This window comes from Serinus canaria, chromosome 19 (genome assembly GCF_022539315.1).
Source record: "Serinus canaria isolate serCan28SL12 chromosome 19, serCan2020, whole genome shotgun sequence".
Classification (NCBI taxonomy): Eukaryota; Metazoa; Chordata; class Aves; order Passeriformes; family Fringillidae; genus Serinus; species Serinus canaria.
The window spans coordinates 11094468-11121888 of NC_066332.1; the positions used below are offsets into that span (position 1 = coordinate 11094468).

General features: G+C 50.8%; 2 protein-coding genes across 5 annotated transcripts; both read left to right on the plus strand.

Moving 5' to 3' along the window:
- Positions 1 to 233: 233 nt before the first annotated feature.
- Positions 234 to 5863, plus strand: TBL2 (transducin beta like 2). 2 transcript variants are annotated; one of them, XM_030233237.2, is made up of 7 exons: positions 234 to 402; positions 489 to 613; positions 876 to 1060; positions 1669 to 1820; positions 2904 to 3030; positions 3653 to 3805; positions 5311 to 5863. In XM_030233237.2, the coding sequence occupies exons 1-7, from the start codon at positions 273 to 275 to the stop codon at positions 5765 to 5767; spliced, it is 1329 nt and encodes a 442-aa protein (XP_030089097.2). In that variant the 5' UTR covers positions 234 to 272; the 3' UTR covers positions 5768 to 5863. The 2 variants fall into 2 exon arrangements, with proteins under 2 accessions (XP_030089097.2, XP_030089098.1); XM_030233238.2 differs by lacking the exon at positions 489 to 613 and having other exon boundaries at positions 262 to 402.
- Positions 5864 to 6352: 489 nt separating this feature from the next.
- Positions 6353 to 10616, plus strand: BCL7B (BAF chromatin remodeling complex subunit BCL7B). Of its 3 annotated transcripts, none has more exons than XM_018919234.2 (6): positions 6353 to 6518; positions 6834 to 6909; positions 7645 to 7741; positions 8731 to 8916; positions 9122 to 9201; positions 9594 to 10616. In XM_018919234.2, the coding sequence occupies exons 1-6, from the start codon at positions 6427 to 6429 to the stop codon at positions 9684 to 9686; spliced, it is 624 nt and encodes a 207-aa protein (XP_018774779.2). In that variant the 5' UTR covers positions 6353 to 6426; the 3' UTR covers positions 9687 to 10616. The 3 variants fall into 3 exon arrangements, with proteins under 3 accessions (XP_018774779.2, XP_050837848.1, XP_050837849.1); XM_050981891.1 differs by having other exon boundaries at positions 8746 to 8916; XM_050981892.1 differs by having other exon boundaries at positions 6371 to 6486.
- Positions 10617 to 27421: the final 16805 nt, after the last annotated feature.

Consider the following 27421-nt stretch of genomic DNA (forward strand, 5'->3'; position numbering starts at 1 on the left):
GGCTCCGTGGAAGGAATGGGCTGGGGTGTTCAGGTGCTGAGGGAATGTGTTAGAATTGGGTCGGGGGGGGGGGTTGCGGGGCTTTGTGAGAAGCAAGGGCTGAGAACAGGGGCTAGGAAGGGGTCGGGTTGTCCATTGCTGAATGGAGGACGGCCGGGGGGGGGGGGGCAGTACTACCGCCAGGGGCCGCTCTGCGCGTATTACCGGGGCCGCGTATGCGCACACGGAAATTCCCTCCTCCTGGTAGCGGCCGCCGACGCGGCGGCGGGAAGATGGAGGCGGCGGCAGCGCTGGGCGGGTCGGTGCTGCCGGGTGCCCTCATCGTCCTCATCCTTGTCCTGCTGCTGGCGGTCGCACTGCACCGCTCTGCTCCGCGGGAGACCCCCACCGCCCCGCAGAACGGTAAGTACCGTGCGGACGGTGGGGCATCGGGCAGCGCGGAGCGGAGCGGAGCTGAATTGTACCCACCGATCCCTCCGCTCCCGCAGAACCCAGGGCGAACGGGCACGCCAGGCCGGAGGAGCCGCGGAAGGCGAAGCCGGCGGCGAGGGCTCGCAGGGAGAAGCCGCACCAACACGGCTTCGCACACCGGCTGCTGGTGGCTGCCCTCAAGGTACCGCGTGTGCACGGGGCCGGTGCCTTCCCAGTGCTGATGCCATTGTGCTCCTCGGTATCAGTGTCCCTCTCGATACTGGTGTCCCGCCGGTGCCCCGTCCCCCCCCGTTGCCGTTGTCTTGCCGGGGTCGGTGCAGGTTCCCTCTCGATGCTGGTGTCCTGCCTGTGCCGGTGTCCCTCTTCCCCGCCCCCCGGCGCTAGTGTCTTACTGCTCTTCCCCATCCTCTCCTGCATCCTCCGTGACCACTCTCTGTCTGCAGGGCCACAGCAGCCCGGTCACGTGCCTGGACTTCAGCAGCAACGGCAAGTACCTGGCATCCTGCTCTGAGGACCGCACGGTGCGGCTGTGGAGCACCCGGGACCTGTCAGGGCGGGAGCACCGCTGCCTGCGTGCCAGCATGGGGCTGGACCACGCCGAGCTCGTCCGCCTCAGCCCCGACTCACGGTACGGCCGGACCTTGTACTGGCACCGGGATGTCCTGCAGAGCCACCAGTCTCACGGCCAAGCTGTGGTGGGATCAGTGATGTTGCTCTGGGATGGGTGGAGTATCTCTCACTGGGTCATCATGATATCACTGATCCATGGCCTTTCCTGAGAGCAGCTGGCACTCAATCACAGAATCACAGTAGTTTGAGTTGGAGGGGACCTCTGGAGATCATGTAGTCCAGCTCCTGGTGGGTTAATGTGGTTTTCAGGGCAAATATCCCTGTGCCCAGCTTGCTGCCCCCATGGAAGGTACCTGTTGAGGTCACTGCCAGCTGACTCTGCAGCTAGAATGTGCTGCTGAGTCTCTCCAGTGGTCAGAGGAGCTCTTCCTGGGTGAGAAATTTGGCAGAAGAATGTCTTTTGGCTTTTTGGTCTCTTTTAGAAAGAGAGGAAGGGACCTTGTTTCCTGGTGTGGATAATAAATTTCTTTTAGTGTTGCAGTTTAGCCAACACAGGGAGAGAACTTGGTGCCCGTCTAAATATTTTTACCTGGCAGCATATCCCTCTTCCCAGGTGCCCCTGAGTGACCTGGGTTGAGCTGGGGCTCAGAGTCTGTCCCTCCACAGGGCTTTTATTGTCTGGCTGGCCAATGCTGAGACTATTCGTGTCTACAAGATGACCAAGAAGGATGATGGCAGCTTCACCTTCACTGCGACTTCTGGGGACTTCCCAAAGAAGCACAAGGCTCCTGTCATTAACATAGGGATTGCAGAGACAGGTATGGAAATGAGCTGCTCAGCTCTCCAGATCAGCTTTGATTTCCTTGTGAAGCTGCTGGATTCAAAGTGTTGGAGTTTTCGGCATTCTCAGGGCTGTGTACAGCACCGGTACTGAACTTTGTAGTCTATTAGGGTTTTTTTACTTAATTTGCTACTGACTGAACCAAAAGGTGTTGTTTTTCACACCAATAATATCCCTATAACCAGCTTCCTGATATGCACAGTTTCTTAATTTACATTTTCAGGGATGCTGTTGCAAAGAGGTCTGGTCTCAATATTGAGAGGATCACTGTTCTCTGGGCTGCCGGTCTCTCTTTAACCAGTCAGAAATCTCTCTAGTGAGTTAATATGGTATATCTTGAACTTCTGGGATCATGTAGAAGTGGGGGTAGGTGGGTGGAAATTACATTTTAGTGGTGAGGGCTTGATGGATTAATGTGTCAGGTATGTGCCAGTAGCAGATGGAAGCAGGTGGTTGTGAGTTCACCTCTGTAATCAGAGAGCGGAGAAAACGTTAACTGAGACTGGAGCTGTGAAAGCGAAAACTTTAACCTGCAACAAGTAGCTGGAAGGTAAACAGGCAACTCCCTGCCTGGGCTGAGGTGGCAAAGGGGAAGTGGGAACAAGCAGGAGTCCAGTATGGGCACAACCAGCAATCATGGACAGTGGTGTTGTGACTGGGATTCAGTTGCCTGCCTGCAATCCACAGCTTGAAAGGTGCTTATTCTCAAGCTGATTTTGGGCATGCAGGTCAGGTGGAGTGTTTGTTCCTGTTTGTGGCACAGCCCAGTGGGGCTGCATGTGGGGGTCCCAGCTCTGCTTGTGAGGCTCAGGGTCCTGAGTACAGGGCACACATGGGCTCAGTGCCTCCTGCCTGCTCAGGAGCCAGCGGGGTACTGAGGCAAAACCAGGAACTGAGTTTTCTGATACTGATCTTTACTCTGTCCTAGGAGACTGATACTCCTTGGATTTTGGTGCTGCTGCTGGTTTTCTCCAGCTGCAGGGAGAGGTTATCCTGGGTCTTCATGGAGTCTGTGGTAGTGGTCTGGGGGCTCTCCTGATCTTTGCCTTTTTTTCCCCAGGGAAGTTTTTCATGACAGCTTCCAGTGACACCACCATCCTGATCTGGAGCCCAAAGGGCGAAGTCCTGGCCAGCATTAACACTAACCAGATGAACAATGCCTATGCCACAGTGTCACCCTGTGGGAGGTGAGTGACAGGCAGGATTCCAGGCTGCTCCTTCGCACAGGGATAGCATCAGTTCAGACCACTGGCTGTTGGTTGCAATTGTAATGCAACTTTCTGGGGGTTCCACAGTTTAAAAAGGTATTTTGGCCTCCCAGGAGGTGGAGCTGATATGGGGTCAGGCACTCTTGTTTTGCCATCCTGCCTTAGCACTGCTGTTCTGGTAACCTGAGAACAGCTTTGGCTTCAGGTAGCAGGGGTGGGACAGAGCAAAGAAAACAGCATTTTGAACTTGTCTGTGACCTCTTAAAGGGTAATTATAAAAATAAAGGTTTTATTTCTGAGAGATCTGTTTTTCGGGAAAATCACTTGCTGCTGTAGGTTGATTTGCCTTGCTCCTGGCATGAGAAGGTTGGGGATAAAAAGCATTTAGCTCTTCTGCTTGGACTGCAGAGTTTCTCATTCCTGAACTGTTCTGGTGCCCTTCCTTAGTGTTCCCTTTACCAGCCAGGTTTCAGGGAAAAGTGGAAATTCAGTTGACCAGACTTGAGTGCAGGAGTCAGGACAGGTTTGCAGAGCTCTGGCTCTGCCTCGCTGAGGTTCTCTGTAAGAGGCAATCTGTGTCTCTCCTTATTCCTTCACATAGGTTTGTGGCATCCTGTGGCTTTACCCCCGATGTGAAGGTGTGGGAGGTGTGTTTTAGCAAGAACGGAAACTTCAGGGAGGTGACCAGGGCTTTTGAGTTGAAAGGCCACACTGCTGGTGTACAATCCTTTTCCTTCTCCAATGACTCAAGGAGGTATGTATGTCTTACCTGCTCTGAGTTATCCTAAGGACATGTAAGCTCATCTCTTCCAGGGTTCACCAGCTGCACCACTGAGCTGCAGGGGGTAAAACACTGTTCTGGGGAGCCAAATTTGGCTTGTGCCACCTTGTATTCCCTGCTCATAGGAATCTCATGTGGTCTAACAAGACCAAGTGCTCATGCTGCACCTGGATCAGTGTGGAGACAGATAGGCATGCCAACTCTCTCTCTCTTGGAGAGGTATCCCTTGAATGGGTTATGATAAGATCTTCTCAAACCCTCTTGGATTGAGAAGTCCTCCTTGGTCATGTGAGTTCCCAGCATGCTTTAGAAGCCCATGTGGATTTGTTGGGACCCCGACTGGTTTTTCCCCTTTTTACCACCCCCACTTTTCCCCCTAAAAACCCCTGCTTCTGCCCTGTTCAGGGGGGAGCTGTTGTCCCTGGCCTCCTTGGCAGATATTCCTTAGCTGGAATAAAGGCTACCTCTGCGGAATAACTACACGGTGCTCCTGTCTCTTTGTCCCTGTGTTGGCCAGGGTACATCTCACAAGGCAGAGCTGAAATCACTAAGAGCTGAAATCACTGCTCAGAGCTGAATTGCCTGCCCCTTGCTGAGGTTACCCTGCGGCTGAAGGACTGCCTGAGACCCCTAGAAAGTTGTCTCTTGCGGGACCTCTCTCTGGGAAGGTTGTGGTGTCCAGGTCGAGCCATCAGACTCCCAACTGGCCGCCCCAACAGAGCAGGGCAACTCCCGGTATCCAAACTGGGGATGAAGAGACTGAGAATAGCCTGGGAGTTCTGGTGAGTGAGAGGTGGACGTGACCCAGCCCAGAACCTCCTCTGGGTTGATCCCACAGTGCATGGGTAACAAGGAGAGTGGAATTCTGTCCCTCTCCCCCACTCAGTTGAAACCCCACTTGCAGAGCTGCCTCCAGCTCCCCAGCACAGGAAGGACTTGGGGCTGCTGGAGTGAGTCTAGTGGAGACACCAACATGATCAGAGGGATGGAGCAGTTTTGGTATGAGGAAAGACTGAGAGAATTGGAATTGCTCAGCCTGGAAAATAGAAGGCTTCAGGTTATGTAATTGTGGCTTTCAAGGACCTGAAGGGAGCTGACAAGAAAGATGGGAAAGAGATTATTTACAGGGGCCTGGAGTGACAAGAGGGAATGGTTTCAGACTGATAGAGAGTGGGTTAGGTGGGATATTAGGAAGAAAGGCTTGGTTGTGAGGGTGGTGAGGCCCTGCCACAGGTTGCCCAGAGAAGATGTGGCTGCCCCGTCCCTGGAAGTGTTCAAGGTTGTGTTGGAAGGGGCTTGGAGCAGCCTGGTCTAGTGGTAGGCTTTTTTGTTTTAGAAAAAGAACACAGACTATATCTGTGTATAGACTCACCCTTTCCAAGAGATCTTTCTCCACAGAGGATTCCTGGTTCATGGGCAGAGCAGGGTAAGAGGTGCCACCCTTTTTCCACCCACTCACTGTGCTCTCTTGGCTCCAGGATGGCGACTGTGTCAAAGGATGGCACATGGAAGTTCTGGGACACAGATGTGGAGTACAAGAAGCAGCAGGACCCATACCTGCTTCTGACAGGGCAGTGTGCAGTGCTGGAGCCATGCCGCATTGCCCTGTCCCCTGACGGCCGCACGGTTGCTGTGGCAGGTGGCACAGACATTGTGATGTACAACACACGGCGTGGTGAGGAGGAGGAGCGTTTTCTTGGTGTGCACAGCCACTGTATCACAGACCTTGCGTTTGACACCACCGGCCACTATGTCGTGTCCTGTGGGGACCGTGCTATCCGTGTCTTCCACAACACTGCTGGGCACCGTGCTATGGTGGAGGAGATGGAGGCCATGCTGAAAAAAACTGTGAACAAAGCCACGCAGGAGAGGCTGGAGCAGCAGATCTCCAGCGCTCGCAAAGCATTGGCTGCCATCTATGGCAAGAAGCACTAAGCTACCTGTACAGCAGGAGGCAACTGTGCTCTGCCTTGGGGGTGGGTTTTTTTTTTTAATAACTGTGAACAGCAGTAATAAAAGAGTGCCCGGGTCCTTCCTTGCGTGCTCTGTGATGGGCGGGACAGGGCTGGGGACAGTGGCGTCTCCCAGTGTCACACTCTTGTGTTGTTTTCCACGCGGACGATCATCAGTATCACATGAAATTGATTGCTAAGCCAATGCCTACGAATTCTCTTGAGCTTAGAAAGGGGAGTTTTGTGGATTTGGGGTAGGTTTTTTGGGTTTTTTTGTTTTCTTTTTTCCAAGAGAGCTGCCAAAGCTCAATATTGATGCTAAACGGTGGGGATTCTGCTGCAGGGAACGGGGCAGTGCTGTAACGGTGCAGCATTCCCCCGGCCCGGAATCTCAGGGTGATCTCACGGTGGTGCGCAGCGAAACCTACCCTAAAGGAAGATGGCGATGCACCGTCGCCTCGCCTGCGCGTCGTTTCCGTGACCACTGTTGGGCGTGTACGCCTGCGCAGGCGCAGCAGCCGGGGCGTGTCGGGCGTGGTGACGCAGGAAGCGCAGCGCGCGGGCGGGCCACGCAGGGCGCGTGCGCGGGGCCGGGTGTGCCGGCGGGTGCGGCGGGGCCGGTGCTGCGGGGTTGCGCGCGCCATGTCGGGGCGCTCGGTGCGGGCCGAGACCCGCAGCCGCGCCAAGGATGACATCAAGAAGGTGATGGCAGCCATCGAGCGCGTCCGCAGATGGTGAGGGCGGGCCCGCGGGGGGGGAGGGCCCTGCCGCCTACGCGCAGCCAATCACCGCACCGTGGGATGCGACTCGGGAGTGCGCGCCCAACCAGCGGGTGCGGGCGGGGGGGCGGCGGCCAATGGGAGCGGGGCGGGGAGAGAAGCGATTGTGATGGGCGGTTGGTCCAGCCAATCATAGTGCGGGGGGCGGGGGGAGTTCTGCGCGGTGCTGAACTGACGCTCCTCTGGGCCAACCGGAGTGTGGCGGGATGGCGGGATTTGTTGCCATGGTGTCCCATGCCCGGTCCGGTCCGTCAGCGTTGTGTCCCGCAGGGAGAAGAAGTGGGTGACGGTGGGCGACACGTCCCTGCGGATATTCAAGTGGGTGCCAGTGGCGGACAGTAAGGAGGTGGGTACCGCGCGTGGAAATGAGCCAGGAACCACCGCCCACAGGCAGCCTAGCTCCCTTAACAAAGCCCTTTAAGCCAAGCTCTGAGCCTCCCTCAGCCCTACCGACCACCGAAGTCCCCGAGCCACCTCCGAGCCCCCCAGTTCTGCCGAAGGCCACCAAACCCCCCTGTGTCCCCTCCAAGTCGACTCCTGAGCCCTCCCCAAGCCAGTACCCGAGTCCTGCTGAGCCCTTCCCGCCCTGCTGAGCACCTTTGAGGCCCCACCGAGACCCTCCTGCCCTGTCGAGATCCCCTGAGCACCCCCAAGACCCTGATCCCTCCCCAAGCCGACTCCCGAACCCCACCCTTCTGAAGCCGTATGAGCCCCTGTCAAGCCTTCTTGGACACCCCCCAGCCCCAAAGAGGCCCTTTAGCTAAGATGAGCCTCCCCTGAACTGTCAAGCCCCCTGACTTCCTTGAGCCAGCCCCCTTCTGCTTCTGCCTGACTCCTCCAAGGATTTGCTTTACTCGGTGTCATTCCTAGATGGATGTCAGCTCCTCCTCTCTTTCCTGATTGCCAGTTCCTTCATAGACACAGTTTTGCCTCTCACTTAGGAATGTGCCCCCAAAGCCAAGGGAAAAGGCCATCTTGAGCACATCCCTCTGGGCTTCTGGAGACAGAAAGGGGAATGGCTCCTCTGGAGCGGCATGTGTTTCTCTGACATTGTGTTTGTGCTTTTCTTTCTCTTCTGAAGAAAGAGAAATCAAAATCGAGTAGCAGCACAGCCCGAGAACCCAATGGCTTCCCAGCTGACACCTCTGCCAACTCCTCCCTCCTTCTGGAGTTCCAAGGTGGGTCTGGGCTGAGGTCCCTTCAACGTGGGGGAAGACTCCAAGGCTGTACAGCAGCTGGGACGTTGCTGGTTCTGTGTGCTGCCAGTGTGGGGAAAAGCAGTGCTTGCCCCTGAGCGCTGGTGTGGAATGGAGAGCTATAAAGTTGAGCTGTGGAGTTGGGCTGATCCACTTCTGGATTGTCCCTGTCCAAACTATTCATTTTTGTTGTTAGAGTCTTAAAGGGCTGTTTCTGGTATCTTCTGTGGGAAGTTTCACAGCCAACTGGAGGAGTGGGGTTTCCTGATCCCCCCTTTCCATGCTCTGCTGGGAAGAGGCCAATAGCCACCTGTAGCCAAGCTTGCTTTTCCAACAGTTACTTCCATGGACCTTAGGGTAAAGGGGAAAAGGCTGTCCCTGGCCTTGCTCTTGCTCTAGGCAGTGCTGAAGCCAGGAGAGGCTTCAGCAGTGCCAGACTCACTACTGAGGTAGTGTACACATCTGCCCAGCCCCGACTCTGTGTGTGGCTAAACAAAATAAGGAATTTCCCAGAGATGTGCTGGGGTTATGTTGCAGGTCTGCACTTTGGCAAGGTGTTTGCCAGGCCTGCTTCCTCACTGGGAGATAGATGCTGAGCATTATTCCTTGTGTTGCTTCACAGAGGAGGAACAAAACCATGGTACACAGAGGAGGATCAAAGCCATGGTACACAGCAGGAGATTCCTGCTCTTGGATGCCCAGGGCCCTCCCGAGCTGCTGATGTGGGATTTGGCAGTGCTCATTCTCATTCCCAGGGCAGGAACATTCCCTCTCCCATGGCCAGTTGTGTATGTGATTCCCACTGTATCCTGGAGGACTCAATCCTGTGCCTGACAGCCCTTAGGTTGATGTGGAACAGTGAATCCACTGTTTAACTCTCTGACCATACTCTGCCTTCTCAGCAAGACCCCAGCTTGCAGTGCTGCCCTGGACTGCTTGTGACCCTGCGTCAAGGTGCTCTTTTTCACCAGGTGCTGTTTCTGCAGATGAGAACAGCAACCAGAGCTCCCTGTCTGATGTATACCAGCTCAAGGTGGACAGCAGTCCCAACTCCAGCCCCAGTCCTCAGCAGAGTGAGTCCATGAGTCCTGCCCACACGTCTGACTTCCGCACAGACGACTCGCAGCCTCCTACCCTGGGGCAGGAGACCCTGGAAGGTGGGTGCTGGGCCGAGAAGGGAGGAGGCAGGTGGGTGGGCTCAAGGAAGGCCCCTCCAGGGCTGTTGGTGGTCTGGTGGGTGGTCTTGGCACTACTGGAAGCAGACAGGGCATTGGGGACTTCTTTTGCTAGGTATTCAGTCCCGGGTCAGCACTGACCTGGGTGCTGGGTCTGCATTTTTGTTGACCTACCTGTTCTCTCCAGAGCCCTCCCTGCCTTCCTCAGAAGTGGCAGATGAGCCTCCCACTCTCACAAAGGAAGAGCCAGTCCCCCTTGAGACTCAGGTAAGGGAAGGGAGATTCAAACCGTCTCTAAATGTCCATGGACCCAGACTGGCCCTTTGACCACTGTTGCTACTTCTTGTAGCAGAAGCATCTTGGTGGATGGACCTGCTGTGCAGTCTCGAAGTGCCCCCTGGGAGCTCCCAAAACCTCCTGGTTTCCTGATCTTTAGTCTTTATCCCCTGGTTCAGATCAAGTGTTGAAGTGTGAGGGAAGGATATGGGGGTGTGGGAAAATGACAGTTCTGGAAGTTTCCAGGGCTGGAGTGCGCTCCCATTCCTGGTGTCCTGGTGCCCTGTGCATAAGTGACAGCCTGGGCTGTCCCCCATGGTGTGACACAGCCTTGTCTAGATGTGTAGCTCGGTGTCACTGCCTGTGACCTCTGGCTCTTGCAGGTAACTGAAGAGGATGAGGACTCTGGTGCGCCACCTCTGAAGAGATTTTGTGCTGACCAGAACTCTGTGTGCCACACAGCCTCGGAGAGCTAACCTGCCTGGCCTGGCACTTTCGCCAACCCCTTGCAGAGCCGCCTGGCCACCCCCAGGACCAGCGCTTCCCTCCAGCCTGCCCCTTCCCCAGTGTCGGGGCTCCCACCACTTGCAGCAAGTGCGCCCTGCCCTGTCCTGCCCTGCCCTACCCGATGGATGGAGCTGCTGCCAGTACCTGCAAATTTGCCTCTATTTATTGACTCCCTCTCTCCCTGCTCCCTGCCCTAGAGCTGGGGCTCTTCGGTGGGTGGGCTGCATGTTTGGGGGGGTTCTCCATGGGGCTCCCTGCTCTCTATGGTCCCCAGGACACTGGCAGATGCTGTTTGCCTGCTTGTGGCTCCCCTGCCTGCCCTTCCCCTGGGTGCTGGGTACAGGAGAGCCACCTTCCACCTGCTCCAGGTGGTGTGTTCACTTGGTTGTGGGAGCAGGTGGTGGTGGGTGCGGGGGGCAGTGAGGGGGTGGCTGGCAGGGACCCACTGGGACGCTGTGCAATAAGCTGCTAGTTTAAGCCATTCATGCTGGGAGAGAGGGGAGCGCTTTCCCCTCCCAGGGGGCAGGTACTGACCGGCCTCGGCTCTGCCTCGAGGCACATCTCCAGCCGAGTGGAATTTCCAGTCCCCCGGGAGCCGGCAGAGCACGGGGAGCCGCTGCCCTGTGCTGGAGGGCCTTGCCCCGGTCTAGGTACCCGCTGTCCCCGAGGTGGGAAAGGATAGCAGGGTGCTAGAGCTCCCGGGAAGCGCTCCCGCCCTGGGGCTTCTGCCGCCCCCCAATACCCGCTGCCCGCCCAGCCCCACTCCCCCCGCTGCCACTGCATGTCCCGCCGAGTCCGTGATCGAGCCTGGTGAAGCTGGAGGCGCGGCCGCGCGTGGAAGTGGAAAGTTATTTTAGCACTGAATAGAATATTTTTAAAATTAAACTGTTTGAAATACAGATGCATAGCACGATGTTGGCCGGGTGGGGAGGGGCCGTGCGGGAAGAGAAGGGAACTTTCTGCTAAACGGGGACCTGTGCCGGCACTCGCCGCCTGCGGCGCCCACGGAGCTGGCCCGGAGTCCGATTCCCCGGGAAGTTCGGTCAGCGCCCGGTCCCCGTTCTCCGCACTTTCCTCCCTGCCTGTCGCTGGCGCTGTCTCAAGCGGCGGGGGACGGCCCCGAGCCCAAGACGAGGCGGCAGCAGCGCCCGGCGAGGCTGGCTCGGGGCGGGTGGGAGGGAAGAGGAGCCCGGGACGGCCCCTCCGCCCTGTGAAGCGGCTCCGACTACGGCCCCGGCCTCTGCTCGCTCCGCAGCCGCCCCCGCCCGCCCAAGGGACTCTGCATGTGGGGCGGAGCTCTTCGCCCTCCGGGACGTCGGGGGCCGGGAAAAGTCGGCTGCGGCTGCGGCAGTTGGGGATGTGCTTTCGACGTGGCTTCAGGGCAGTGCCAGAGTGACCAAGCAATTCCCATCGTTAGCCCGCTCAGACCTGACTGCCCTTGTTATAAATTATTTTAATTTTTATTTTCCAGTGTTTCCTTTTTCCCAAGTTAATTGGTCCTGAGACCGTGTGTACGCCCTTCTTTGCATGTCCAGTGAAGGGTAGCACAGCTGGGGAATGGTCTGGAGCATGTTTGATAAGGAGCAGCTGAAGAACCTAGGGGATTCAGTCTTGAGAAAAGGAGCCTCAAGGTGGACCTTCTTGCTCTGCACAACTCCCTGACAGGAGGGTGCGAGCAACGTGAGGGATGGGCTCTGCTCCCACAGAACAAGGAGTGGCATGAAGGGAAACAGTCTCGAGTTTTCTCAGGTGAGATTTAGGTTGAACAGCGGGGAAAAGTTTCTTCAGTGAAAGGGTTCTCCAGCTCTGGCACAGGCTGCCCAGGCCAGTGGTAGAATCACCACCTGGGGAGGGATTTAACAGGTGCGTAGATGAAATAAACAGGGCAGGAGATATTTCTTACTTTGATGCCTTTATTAAAAGTGATCAGCTCAAGGCTGGGAGGCCTGACAGATCCTCGGGTTCGCCGTCGCGGCTCCCTGGAGTGACTCAGAGGAGGAGGCAAATGCGGCTTTGTCCACCAGGGGACAGAGCTGGGGGTCCAGCCTCACGAGAGCAGGCAGGGGTATACACCCCCAGGATCCTGATTTTCAGTTGGCAGTCTCGGGTCCTGGCTCTAACTAACATTTTCTTAAGTTGTGGTGAGGGGCCATTAAGGTTTTCAGAGTCTCTGCTGGCTTCCCACCTCACCCCTGATGTCTAGAGACCACTTAGATCTCTGAATTCCATATTGGCTCACTGGTTTAGGGGTTTATCAGTTGCGTGTGGAATAGGGGCTTGCCCCATTGCATTTTAGCTTTAAACTTATCTGCATATCAACTCCTGGTTCCTTCCCCTCTACTATCTGGGGGGGGGGGGATGCCATCCTCCCACCTGGCCCCAAGCAGGGTGATACTGATACAATAGAGTGAATTCTCAGCCATAGATGGCTAACGACCCGATACTTAACAGGTGATTCGACAAGCAGTTAACAAAAGCACTCCTCCCAGAACTGGTTAAACTTGTAATTATACTTTTAGAAAAAAAAATGGGTTACCCTTTTCTTGCTCGTAACAGTTCCCCCCTCTTTTTCTTTGATCGAGCTTTAACTTAAGCTCGCATCAACTTGCAATTTTTAAATTATGAGCATAGAATTTACCAGGCTTACCTCAGTAGCATCACCTTCCAAGCGCAACCAGGCTTCTCCTACAGGGTATCCTCCCAGGAGTGTCTGCTTAAAGTGGTGGTATTCTGGGCCAATACATTTTCTTATCCTTTTGACAAAAAGACCAGTTGGGAGAGGTTAACACAATCAGGGTTAAAGTTGGTGTGGACTCTCAACAAGGAACTTATTTCTTCCTCCTAGAGGAGCTGGTAGCATTTACTGCTTGGCTCTCCTGGGCTCCCCTGAGCACCACCAGGAATGAAAGCCATCATTACTACCTTTCCCAAGAGTCCAGTATGGGTCATCTTACACAGCCTGCCCACCCGGCCTTGCCTCTTGGGGTTTTTCCAGCCCTTTAGAGTCCCTTTTACCCATTCCTCTGGTTAAACCTCTCTTGGTCTGTCCTCACTAATTTGGTCTGTCCCGGGGAGGGTACTCTGTAGAGGACTGACCTGGTGTCTTTGGTCCTAATTTGGGGGAACTTAACTGAAATTACTCATTAACAGCCCTAACTTTTTGCAACTTTTTTCAAGCACAGAACTTTTAAAAACACTTTAAGATTTGTTATGATTCTGATACCAATCTATTTCCTCATACAGTTCAGTCCTTTTGACTCTTCCTTCTGAGAGTCAATTTTAAGTCTTTTGGTCCTTTTATAACAGTATACCTTGGTGAATTAACTTGTGATGTGGTTGACTCTTGTCCTGAATTAGGGGGTGAGTCATCTGGAATCTAGTCCAATGCTAGAAGGTGAGAGGGAGAAGGTGAATCCCGGTCCAATACCAGAGGAAGACAGTGTTGTTGAATCCTGGTCCAATACCAGAGGTTGAAGAATCGGTCCAATGCCAGAGGAAGACAGTGGTGCAGATTCTGGCCCAATACCAGAGGATGCGAGTGGTGTGGTTTCTGGCCCAATGCCAGAGGGAGAAGCTGATGTTGAATCCTGGTCCAATACCAGAAGTTGAAGAATCGGTTCAATGCCAGAGGAAGAAAGCGGTGTTGAATCCTGGTCCAATGCCAGAAGAAGACAGTGGTGCAGATTCTGGCCCAATGCCAGAAGATGCAAGTGGTGTGGTTTCTGGCCCAATGCCAGAAGGTGAACCAATGCCAGGAAGGGAGAGTGGTGCGGGATCTGGTGTAGTGGGTCCAACTCTTTCTTCTGGTCTGCACAGTTGAATTAGCCATGAGGAGTACCTGAAATGGGCTTGCAAGTATAGGCATTAATGATTTCTTTAAAACTCAAATCTCTTGGGTTAATGTTATGTATAATTGGTTAATTTCTCTTTTTTCTATATCTTGCATGTTTCTCTCAACTTTTTCATACCCTGTAATTTGCAAGGAGCCATATTTATTTCTGTTAGCTATCATAACTCCAAGATAGTGTTTTGGGAGTTCTCTTCTGGTATGCCTTTTTCTTTTTTTTTTCTCTCTTTTTTTTTTTTCATCTTTACTTACTAGTTTTCTGTTCTATTTTCAAGATCTTATCTACTCATCTTTTGCCTCTGTTTCTCAGTTTCACTAACAGCTTAATAATTACCTTTTTAATCACTCACACTCATAATAAACTTTTTCACACACTACTTTTCAACACAATACACTTCCCTCTAAGGAGATGTGCACAATCCACATTACCCATACTTTCGTTCATCTACATTCACTCAATTTCTCATTCACCTTCCCACATTCCTTCACACTCTCAGGACACATAGTGCATCTCTGCAGGCCATACACACCCCTTCATCTAAAGCCCCCACCTGCCTGGGGACTAAAACCTGGTTTGCGGGTCATGCACTCTTTCCACTGCCCCTCACTTCCCACCCTCCCAGGAAGTTGAGGCTGACTTTGTGTGACTTCACTCTCACACACACTCTCTCACACACTCTCACAAGAAAACAATAAGGTACCTTTTTGATCTCACATCACTTATTACAAATTTAGGTGTTACTGCCCAATCCTGGTGCTATTGGATATCTCTTCACTCAGCTATTTTATCTAACCCTAGATGTCTTCGTGCATTGCACTATATCTTCTGCTACATTGTTAAGACAGGCTTTATGTGCTCTTGTGTCTACCACAAATTCAAATCCTTCATTTAGGGGTCTCCTAAAGTATACCAAGGGCTCCTCTAGATGTTGCATGGGGTCCCCTAAAATATAGAGCCCTTGACACCCTTAATAATCACCCCTAAGTCATCTTGTTCCCTGGCTATTGCCTCATCTGTACTGAGCTTTCTACAAAACCTCCTTATATGACCTATCCCTCCACAATAATAGCAGCACTTGATTTGTGGTCTCTCTATTCCACTTGCACCTGACAGTACTGCCCAATCCTTGCCTCCTCCTGGTGGTGGACCCTCGGATCGTGGGATAGAGTAGTTTGCCCCTACTCTTTCTCTAGCTACCGCAACCATGATCCTGGCTTTGGCCTTTGCTCTTTCTTCATCCCTCCTTAAATACACTTTTAATGCTTCTCTCAGTAACTCATTAATGTCCTTCTCTTGCCAATCTTCAATCTTCTCCAGCTTTTTCCGTATATCAGGCCAAGATTTGGTAACAAATTGGACCTTTAGTAACACTTGGCCTTCCATGGTGTCTGGGTCTATTTTGGAATACAGCTGGAAATTCCGCTTTAGGCGATTAAGCCAAGTAGCAGGAGTTTCATCCTTCTCTTGAGCACCCTCAAATGCCAATTTGGTATTAGTTCCTTTGGGACCGAGCCTTTGATCCCTCGAATTATCAAAGACCTATATTCCATCATGGCCTTCCTCCCCTCCTCCTGATTAGGGTTCCAGTTGGGATCCGTTAGTGGCAATTTCTGTTCCCCTGATGGCACTGGGGGTCCTGGACGGTTATCTTTCTCCCAAATTCTTATGCCAGCCACCCTAATCATCTGGACCTCTTCTAGGGAGAATAATATATTCAGAATGGAATTCATCTCCCCCCAAGTGTAGATATTTGGACCTAAGAATTGATCTACTTGGTTAGCTATGCCTACTGGGTCCTCAACTAAATGCCCCAACTCCTTCTTGAATCCTCTCACCTCAGAAGTGGTTAGAGGAGCGTTCACAAAACCAACACCTCCTGCTACCCCTGCCATGGGAACTTCTCTGAGGGGAAAAATCTCTCTACCTTGGAAATCTTAGATCGCGTATTGCAGTATGGCCCATCCTCAGACACCGAACTACCAATCTGAGAGACATCAGGATTCCCCTGAACTCTCTGCAAGTCACCAGGTGTATACGGTGACAACAGTTTACCAGACAAGGAGGCATTTGTGTCCCAGCTAGGAGGAGGTAAAGTGACAGCATTCGCAGCGGGAGCAGAGCCTGAGTGCATATTAATCAGAGCTTGAGAAGAGGTGGAGAATGCAGCAGATGGAGTAGGCACTTGTGGTTGTGCAGAAGGAACTGGAGGAGCCGAAGGGGATGCCGAGGGAGTGGTTACCATGGGAGATACTGGGTCTGTGGTAGGAGAAGCCAAAGGGGTAGAAGAAGGAATTACAGGAGGTGGTAATGAGATATCAGCCGGGGAAAAAGCCGGATCTGCCCTTTGAGGTGCCAGAGGAAGAGGATTATAAGGTGGAGGGGCATCAGAAAGCAAATAATCTAGGGGGTCCCATCTTTTACTAATTCCAGCATCCCCTTCTTCATTCCCCTCTTTCTTCCTCTACGCTTTACAAATCTGCACACCCTCATCCCCAATAGCATTCTTTAACCAACAAGATGCATGCAATAATTGCTTGGGATCGGTATCCCCTTGAGCTGTCTAATATTGACTCAGTTGCTGACAAATCCACTTGTCCCTTGTCCCACACCAAGGCCATCCTCCCTGCATCTCTAGTTCTGGCTAGACTTCTACACAGTAATGGATCATCTTAACCTTATCTAATCCCTTCGTGGCCTCTATAGAATCCCATCTCTCCAACAGTTCCCCTGAGGGACTATGGGGAGGTATATTCCTCAGCCTCTTGCCTGTCTTCTTGCTATTCCATCCTCCCATTTTTTTCAGGTCTCAACACAAAAACTCACAAAGGTGCTTCTCTTTGAAGAGAAATCCACCAGAAGGTACCTATTTGAGGAGTTCCAGCCTCTACTGAACTCCAAATTTGCCTGAAGCTCAGGACTTTACCTGACTTCCTTCATCAGGAAAAACAACTGCCTGATTTCTCTACATATCAGGACTTAAAACCCGACCTCCTTCGCCGAGGCCTGACTTCCTTCGTCAGGACTTAAGTTTGCCTGTAGGGCTTTGAGCTTGCTCGAATCCTTCTCGAGACTTACAATCTGCCTGACTTCCTTTGTCAGGACTTAAAACAAACCCCGGCCTCCTTCGCTGAGATCTGTGCGTGCCACTCACCCAAAATTCCTCTGCATGCCCGGAGTGGGGGGCCCTCACTCCCCCTTTGGAGGCTCTCACTCACACGAATTCCAAACGCTTCCCTCTGTTCCCGGCCGGCCCCCTTGCGGGAGTCCGAAACCGTGATACAAGGAGGCCCCACTCACTTCGAAGCTCTGGAAATAGCCAGTCTTCGTCTTATTCACACACCACTCACTCGCCCCCACTCCCGCCGCCGGTATTTTCTCACCAATCTGGCGCTCCTCGGCGCCACTGATCCTGACCTGATCTTCTCTGGTCCTGATAGCCAGCTGTCCCGGAGGTCGCAGGGTGGGTGGCCGTCCCAGTTCTGGTGTCCTCTTCAGGCGTGGCACTCCCAGATGAGCCTCAGCTGAAATAAACAGGGCAGGAGATATTTCTCCCTTTTTGGTGCCTTTATTAAAAGTGATCAGCTCAAGGCTGGGAGGCCTGACAGATCTGCGGGTTTGCCGTCGCAGCTCCCTGGAGTGACTCAGAGGAGGAGGCAAATGCAGCTTTTTCCACCAGGGGACAGAGCTGGGGGTCCAGCCTCACGAGAGCAGGCAGGGGTATACCCCCAGGATCCTGATTTTCAGTTGGCAGTCTCGGGTCCTGGTTCTAATTAACATTTTCTTAAGTTGTGGTGAGGGGCCATTAAAGTTTTCAGAGTCTCTGCTGGCTTCCCACCTCACCCCTGATGTCTAGAGACCACTTAGATCTCTGAATTCCATATTGGCTCACTGGTTTAGGGGTTTATTAATTGCGTGTGGAATAGGGGCTTGCCCCATAGCATTTTAGCTTTAAACTTATCTGCATATCAACTCCTGGTTCCCTCCCCTCTACTATCTGGGGGGGGGGGATGCCATCCTCCCACCTGGCCCCAAGCAGGGTGATACTGATACAATAGAGTGAATTCTCAGCCATAGATGGCTAACGACCCGATACTTAACAGGTGATTCGACAAGCAGTTAACAAAAGCACTCCTCGCCAGAACTGGTTAAACTTGTAATTCTACTTTTGGAAAAAAAAAATGGGTTACCCTTTTCTTGTTCATAACAGTAGATGTGGCACATGAGGAGGGACATGGGTTAGTGGTGGCCTTGGCAGTGCTATGGGACCAATTGGATGCCATGGTCTCAGAGAGGTTTCCTAACCCTAAAAATTCTGTGATAATCATGAAGTGTTTTTAATAATATATCATTTCAGGATCAGGATGGCCAGTCAGGACAGGCAGCTGCTGATTGATTTGAACACAAACTATCCTGATGTGTTGGTAGTTATTGGAAAAACACTTTTAGGAAAGAGTTCCAGAAAGAAGAAGTCTAGCAATCAGAAAAGGTCTTTGCCATAGCAGTGTGTGCATTGCTGAATTCAGGAGGAGCAAAATTGAGAATGGAGAGTGAGGACAGGAATTACTTCTCCTGGGAGCATGGCATTTGTGGAGACAGAGAGATGAGCCTCAGGGATTGCTGGCAGAAGCAAGCCTCATCCATACTTTGCATGGATGCAGCAGGGGAGTAACCTGCTGCTTTTTGTTAAAACGTGGAGCTCTGGAGGCCCGGAGCTGGGAGTTGCAGCCACAAAGTTGTGCCTCTGCAGCTTAACGACTGGGTTATTTTATAGGTCCAGCACATTGGTTTATCCTGTGACTTCCAGAGTAAGCTCCTGAATTCCTGAAGAAGAAAAACTGTGCCAAGAGCCACATTGAGAATGTACTGACTCCCGAGAAAGCCCAGCTGAATTTTGAAGGGGGAGCAAAACAGACTCCTCTGAACATCCAAGAGCACAACATTCAAGATACTATCGCCAGGTTAAAGAACGGTGAAGTGCTGGCTGGGGAGATCCTGGTGGAGAGGCAATATTGAATTTAAGGAATGCAGTGCTAAGAGTAGCTTGTAATACATCAGAAAAAAACCTTCCTAAATATGTCTCTACCTTTGCAAACACTGAGGGTGGATAATTATTTTTTTGTATGGATGACAACGGTGAAGTCACCGGGACCCACAGTAACGTGGAGAAAGTAGTCTTAGAACAAACAGTAGCTGATGCCATCAGTTCAATGTGTGCCCATCATTTCTGTGGATCTGGGGCTGGCGTGCAGATCCAGATGGACATCCTGGATGTTTATGATCAAGCAGGATGTTCACAGGGCTATGCCTGTGCCATGCACATTGAGCTGTCCTGCTGCCCTGTGTTTGATGGTGACCCTCAATCCTGGATGGTTCTGGGCACTATCAGGGAGGAGAGTGTGGGGAACTGGGCACTGACCAAGACTGAGCAGCTGGAAATGGATGGAGCTCATGAAAGCTGCAGACCCAGATAAATAAAACCTGAATTTATGTTAGCGTCAAGTTCATTTCCATGTTCTGTTGCAAACATTCAGGAGGAAAGATCACCTTGTTTTCAGGGTGTTCTCACCACACCTAGAAAGGGTCATTTGATCTATGCCCAGCCACAGGCACTGGGATGATGGTGTAGTAACTGGCCTACAGTGGCACTCCTATCCCTAAACTCATTCAGCAGGACTTCTTGAAGCACTACCAATCATAGAATCATGGAGTGGTTTGGATTGGAGCACAACTGCCCACAAAACACTGGGTTGCCAGGCTTTCCTTCATATGGAAATGGGCCATCAATTTATGGTCATGCGCTGTAATCCGAAAATGGGATTCTGCCTCCTAAACTTGTGAATATCAGAGGATTCCTTCTAGATGAAATCTGCCAGGCTCTGGCTGGCCTTGGACTCCTGAGGGCTGTGTCTCAACTGTCCCTGAGACAGTGTGTTGCTAGGCTTTTCTTCCTATGGAAAAGCGCTAACATTCACAGTCACACTCCTGGAGCTAAAAGTGGGATTCTGTCTCCTAAAATTGTAAACGTTGGAGGATTGTTACAAGATGAAAGCTGCCGGGAGTTATGGCTCTGGCTGGCTTTGGGCTCCAGGGAGCTGCCTCTAAACTGCTTCTGAGACATTGAGTTGCTGGGTTAGGTGCAGTTGTAAGGGGTAATGGTTAAGGTAGTTTAAAATGGTAACTTTTCCTATGTTTTCTAAATACATACAAACATTACAAACATGTATATATATATATATATATATATGTATGTATGTATGTATGTATGTATAATTTTTATAAAAATTGATTTCCAAATACAAGCCTTTATCTACTCTTTTATATGCTGGATCTTAAGAGTATAAGAAATTCTAAATACAGATATATATGGTTTGAAAATACAAATGTACCTTTTGTGTATATAATTTAAACAAGAAAGGTCTTGAAAATGGGAGAAAATATGATCTCTATTAAGGCAATAGAAATAGCTCTGTGTGTTCAAACAAAAAGCATTTTGTGTGTCATGCCAAGACAAAGTCTGAGATCTTGGTTGGGACTTAAATCGCTGCTGCCACCTGGTGATAAGTACAAAGTACTGCGCATATATGCTATTTAATGACTCAGTAGTGTCACCTGCAGACTAAAAGTGGTAATGCAACTAAGAAATGGGTACATGTGCCTTGACTTAAAATGACTCGCTACCGCCACCTGCAGCTAAAAAGCGGTACTGCAACTAAGAAATCCTCACACTAGACAGTGAGAGACTTGTCAAAGTGTCACTGAGGCACTTTCCATGTCTGCTGCTGCCTCCTGCTGGCCCTGGCGCACACGTGGTGCCTGGGAGCACCAGGCAAAAGACCCAGCTGCAGCAGCGGCTGAGGAGGGTTGTAGTGAGCCAAATGAGGAGGGAGGACTCTTGCCATGTGCTCTTGGGCTTTGGCTGCAGGAAGTCACATGGCTTGAAGGGCTTGGAGCACAAGCGCTGTGAGGAACCACTGAAGGAGCTGGGGTTGTTTAGGCTGGAGGAAAGGAGATTCAGAGGTGACTTCATCACTCTCTACAGCTACCTGAAAGGTGGTTGTAGTCAGGTGTGGGGGGGTAGTCTGTTTTTCCAGGCAACAACTGACAGAACAAGAGGACACATTCTTAAGCTGTGCCAAGGGAAACTTAGGTGGGATGTTAGGAAAAAGTTTTTTACTGAAAGAGTGATAAAGAACTTAAATTGTCTGCCCAGGGAGGTGGTGGAGTCACTATCCCTGGATGTGTTTAAAAAAAGATTGGATGTGGCACTCAGTGCCATGGTTTAGTTGAGGTGGTGTTAGGGCATGGGTTGGACTAGATGATCTTAAAGGTCTCTTCCAACCTAGTGATTCTGTGATTCTGTGATGATAATGTGCTCAAACTGGTAGAGGAGTCAGAAATTGGCATCAATCCACTCTCAAGATGGTGAGCATGACAGGAAGTCATTTGCCATAACATTCAAGATGGTGGATCCAGAACAAACTCGTAGTGCTACTCTCAAGATGGTGAGGATTTACCAGAAATTGCCTCACACCACACTCAAGATGGCAGGAATGGCCAGAAGTCACTATAGGTACACCCAAGATGGTGGCACAGGCATGCGAGTCAAGATATCCTTCCCAAGATAGGTGGCAGGCTAAAAACGAACTTTGGGAAAGAATGCAAAATTGCATTTTGGGGAGATGTCTCTTCTCAGAAAGGTGTTTTCCAGCATGCTTGAGCACAACCTAGACCTTGACTTCCAGCTTGCAGTGCAGTATGTCTTGCAGTGCTTCCTGGTGTGAGGATAAGGGTGGTGGGGTGTAAGAATCTGTGTCTGGACAGGCTGTACAGGTCCAATCTGGCTAGCTGTGGACCCCAGCCTACACGATCTTACATGGACAAAGGCCAAAGACAAGAAGTGCTCTTCTCCATGTGGGAACAAATGTCCTCTCTTTATTACCAGGAGAACGACCAGATGAAAAAACCCACATGGAAAAAAGAGGCTGGCCAGCTGCCCCTAGGGGGTTTTTATACCTGGAAGAATGAGGGGCAGAGGAAGAGGACCACAGCCAATGGGATACCAGTGAGGAGGGGTGAGGGGAGGGGTAACCCAGGAAGAGACCACCAATGCTGACACTTGGGGGAAGGGGGAAGGAGAAGACCATGTGGTCGTAGGACACAAATAATGTGAACAGTGCAAATTACTAAACACCCAGTGCAAACAACTCAGTAACTATTTAGTGCAATACTACAGAGGGGCAGTGGTGATGGAGAAGGGCAGAGGGTTAGGGTAAGGGGTTAGGGTTGGGGGTTAGAATTTGCAGTTGCCACTTGCTTCCCAGAGATTATATTGAGTCTCTTTGGTCTTCCGGGTGCCATGAGGTGTTCCTGCGGTCCAATGGACACTTGCTTCCATCATACTCCTTTACAACAAAATGGCCTTCTAGATGCCCTGAGGGCATGCTTTGAAAAATGGAGCCTTGTTCCTACTAGGCCTGGCAATGTCCCAAAGACAATTCTTGCCCATGATGTCCCACTTAATCAAAGTAGATCCTTGAGATTTCATTGCATCACAATGGTATTCTGACTTCCAAGAGTCTCTGCTGTGTTACAATGGATGCCTAGTTCCACCTTCCCTGGCAGTACACAAGTAGAACCTGTGTTCCATGAATCCCTGTGTTGTTCAAAATTGCAATTTTTTTTCCCCAAGACTCGATTGCATCACAGTGATCTCCTGGGTTCCATGAGGCCCTGCTGTGAAAGAGTTGGCACTTGCTTCTATGAGATTTCATGGTCAAACAATGTTCTTCTGTGTTCCATTAGGCCCAGCTGTGTCACAATGGACACTTGCTTGCACAAGCCTTGGAAATGTCCCATTGGCACCAGGGATTCATGAGGCCCTGCTGTGTTGACAACTTACTCTTTGATCCATAAGACTCTATTGCCTCACAGTTGTTATCTTGGTTCCATGATGGCCCTCTGTGCCACAATGGAATCTTAGTGTCTTGAGATTTTCTTGTGTCACAGTGGTCTCCTATGTTTCATTAGGCCTGTCTGTGCCATAATGGACCCTTGCTTCCATGAGCAATGGGGATATCCCAGTGGCACCTGTGTTCCATGAGGCCCCACCATGTTTGCAGTTTACACTGTATTCCCCAAGATCACATGGCATCACAGTGGTCTCCTGGGTGCCATAAGGTCCTTTAATGTCTCCATGAAAACTTACTTCTATCAGATGCCATTGTGACACAGTAGCTACCCAGAGGCCATGAAGCCTTTTTGTGCAATAATGGAGGCTTGTTTCTACTAGGCCTTGCAATGTCACAGTGGCACCCATGTGCCATGAGGGCCATCTTGCTCAAAGTAGAGCCTTGGTTACTTTAGATTCCATTGCATCACAGTGGTCTCCTGGCTTCCGTAAGTCCTGACTATGTTTACAATTAATACTTGCCTCCCCAAGATTCCATGGTGTCACTGTACTGCTGTTCATGAGGCTGTGCTGTGTCACAATGGACACTGAGTTCTCCCTGCCCTGGCAATATCCAAGAAGCACCTGGCTTCAAGGAGGTGCTACTTGTGTTTGCAGTTGCCACTTGGTTCCCAGAGCTTGCATTGCGTCACAGTTTTCTCCTGGTGTCACATGTCCTGGCTAGATGGTGACGGGGTGGGGGGGTGTGGGGTGTGTGACAGTCCCCCTCTTTCCAACTCCGTGGAATCCGAGCTACCAATGGAGGCACAGCGTGGAACAAAAGAACAACAGCATGGACCTGTGGTGACACTGGGGTTGCTTTATTTGATGGTAAAACTCCCTGAGTCCAGGGTCCCAGGCCCCGAACTGGGGGCAAACAACAGCTTATAAACTGGGGGGAGGTCATAGGGGAGGATGCAATCTCTAGCTAATCAAAAGAGCTAGGGGTGAAATACAAGGCAGGGCATACAACATATAAACCAATTAAGGATTTCAGGGGAGGGGAACAGCTTGGGATAGGAGGGGTTAACAACTGGATAGGAGGAGGGAAGGGGGCTTGAAATTTGACAAGGAAGTAGCTAAGTAACAAACAGATAAACCACACCTGGCTCAATTAAATAACAAAGGCTGGTCTATGTCACTCTAAAAGCAAGGGGAGAAAAAGAAAGACTACAAAACCACAAATCAAACAATAAACATGCCAAATAAAAAACACACTACAACATCCTGTGTTGCATGAGGTCTTGCTGTGCAATAAAGTCTTGTTTTTACTAGGCCGGCAATGTCCCAGTGGCACCTATGTTCCATGAGGCTCATCTTGCTCAAAGTAGAGCCTTGAATGCATGAGATTCCACTGCATCATAATGTTCCCTTTAGTTTCATGAGAGCCAGATGTGTTTATAACTGACCCCTGTTTCCTTGGGATTTTATTTCATCACAGTGGTCTCCTTGGTTCTATGGGGCCTGACTGTGTTTACAAGTGACCCATGGTTCCCCAAGATTCCATGGTGTCACTGTACTCTGCAATTATTAATGAGCCTGTGCTGTGTCACAAGGGACACTGAGTTCCACCTGCCCTAACGATATCCAACTTGCAGCTGTGTCCCATGAAGCTCTGCTCTGTTTGCAGTTGGCACTCAGTTCCCAGAGATTGCATTGTGTCACAGTTTTCTCCTGGGTGCCGTGAGGCCCTGCTCTGTCACAATTGACACTTGCTTCCATCAGATTCCTTTGAATCACAGTGGCTTCCCAGGTACCATGAGGCCTTGCTGTGCAATAATGGAGCCTTGTTTCTACTAAGGCTGCCAATGTCCCAGTGGCTCCTGTGGCCCATGAGGCACATCTTAGTCAAAGTAGAGACTTGGATCCATGAGATTCTATTGCGTCACAATAGAATAGATCTTCTGAGTTCCTTGAGGCTGTGTTGTAGTGTATTTTTATACTTTGTAATACTCTGAAGTAGTTTTGGTTTTGTATCCCTGTATTTTTCCCAAATAGTTTATCCCAGATTGCACCCCCTTTCCCTTTAGCTGTGTAATCCTTCTCCCTTGATGAGATCATCCCCAAATCCCCACCCTGGCTCTCTGTCAATCACTCAGCACACCATCTCCTCCATCTAGACACTGTGGTCCAGGACGTCGAGTGATTAGCCGGAGGCTAGAGGTCAGCCCCCCGAGACTTGCCCTATATGCTGTCCTAAATGTCTATCCCCCATCCCTTAGGGTAATTTATTGGTTAATAAAATGTTATCTACTTTTGGTTTCCACCTCCTTTTAAATGTAACCTTGGCACATCTCCTGGGGCTCTGCGCAGGAGGCCACCTGAGGTGCAGGAGCTCCCCAGAGCTCCTGAATAAAACCTTGGATTAACCCCTGTTAAGAGTCGGCCCCTTTCTTCCACTGATATCTTTAGTGTCTCTTCTGCTGCAAAGCCCCTTGGCTTTGGCCCGAGAAAGTGTCCCCCTGCATTCAGCCATATCGGGATTGCTTCCCCGGTGTCTGCCAACTCGGGCCTGGCCAGGGGTTCCTGAGAAGGCTCCCAGAAGGACGGAGACAAGGCTATGCTTTGTCACAGTGGACACTGACCTCCACATGCCTTGGCATTATCCAGGTGGCCTGGCTGTGTTCCATGAGACCCCACATTTTTCAAAATTGAAACTTTTTTCCCCATGATTCCTTTGCATCACAGTGGTCTCCTGGGTTCTATGAGGGCCTGCTGTAAAATAGTTGACGCTTGCTTCCATGAGAGTCCATTTTGTAACAATGTTCTCCTGTGTTCCTTTAGTCTCAGCTGCTTCGCAATGGACACATTCATCCATGAGCAGTGGCAATGTTCCAGAGGCACCTGTGTTCCATGAGGCTGTGCTGTGTTACAAGTGACAGTTTGTTCCATGAGAATCCATGGAGCCACAATGGTCACTTAGGTTCCATGAGGCCCTTCTGTTCTGACAATTGACATTTGGTTCCTTGGGACTCCATTGCCCATTGCCTCTCATGGATCCAAGGCTCTACTTTGATCAAGTGGGGCCTCATGGAAATGCAGTGGCATTGGGACATATCTAGGCTTCAAGGAAGTGATTGTCCATTGTGACACAGCACAGGCTCATAAATCACCTATGTAAATGAAAGGTGACTCCAACTAAGGGGAGAGAGAATGGTGCATTTGACTCCATGGATATGAGAAGGCTAAGTAATTACTTTGTTATACTAAACTATGTACATTTCATCTACACTGAATCTGCCAAGCACTCACTCTTGCTCACAACTGCACAGAGCTGCACTCACCTCCGATTCTCTTGTGACTGTCCTGTGACAGTCCCACACACACACATTTGGCCCTGATAGGCCAAGGGAACAAAAATCCTCACTTTGGGCAAACAATCTCCATATTGCATTCTACTTTGGCACAACACAGGCACAGCAAGAGATAAGTATTGTGTTTTCCCTTTCTCTGAGGTTCAGAGAATGTGAATCACAGAAATCCTTTGGAAGAATTGTGCCTTGCTTTTCTCTGTGAAGACAAATGTGGCAACAAATTGCAGGAGAACACAGTGATGCCCTGAAATCTTGGGGAACCAAGAGTCAATTTTAAAAACAGCAGTACCACATGGAAGTCAGGAGACAATTGTGACAACATGGAATCTCGTAGAACTAACTGTCCACTGTTTCATGGTGTGGCCTCATAGAGCACTAGAAACATTTGTGATGCAATGGAATCTCATGGATCCAACTGTCTATTGTGAACATAACATGATCACGTGGAAGCCAGGTGAAACAGGGACAAACTGGCTGGTGGAAGCAAGGAGCCATTATGACGCAGCTGGACATTATAAATAACAGGAGAGCACAGTGACACCATAGAATCTTGAAGAACCAAGTGTCAGTTGTAAACACATCAGTGCCTCATGGCACCCAAGAGAACTCTGTGATGCCCTGGAATCTTGGGGAAACCAGTGTCAGCTGCAAACATGCCGAGGACCCATGGAACACAGATGGCACTTAGATATTGCCAGGGCATGTGTAACTCAGCGTCTGTTGGACTGAGCCTGATGGAACTCAGCAGACCATTGTGACACAATGGAATCTTGTTGCAAGCTCCGGGCTTGCTAGGGCCCTGTGGAGGGAAGAGGCTTAAAATGCCAAGTCATGATGAAATAGCAAAAGAAGGCCCACTCTTCCACCTTTCAGACCCCAGCTTATCTCTCTGTAACCCCATAGGTCACTTCTCCCAAACCCCTGTTTTTGGACAATTTCTGATCCCTCCAACCCTATATAATGGGCTGTTTTAGCCCATTCTGGTTAGAAGAGCCATCGCTGGAACCTTTCACAGACCTCAATAAAGCCATTGCTGTGGAACATCAAGATTGCCTTCTCCTCTCTTGCCTCTCCCTATCAGCCGGCCTGCAGGGGCTCCTTAGCAAGCAAAAGAGCTGAAATCATAAAAGAGCTGATAATCACTAAAAAGACCTGATCATTTTTAGGTTTGCTAAAGGTAGCCAGTGGCTGAGAGAAGCTTGGGTTTCGGTCAGTCTGTCCTCAAAAACTGAGGATCCGGCCTATGCTGCCTGCTAGGGGGCAGACTTGCTCTCAGCAGGAGGCCGGAACAGAATCTCATGGATCCAAGGCTATACTTTGACCAGGTGGAGCCTCATGAGACACAGGTGCCACTGGGACATTGCCAATTTTGTGGAATTCAGTGTCCACTGTGACATAGCATGGCCTCTTTGAAGCATGTGCACCATTGTTACCTAATGGAATTTCATGGAGCCAAGTGTCAATTGTGAACACAAATGGCCTAATGGAAGCCAGGTGCAACTGGGACTGTGCCATGGCTGGTGGAAGCAAAGGGCCATTGTAAAAGCAGGGCCTCTCGGAATCCAAGAGAAAATGGTGGGGCAGTGGAATACAAG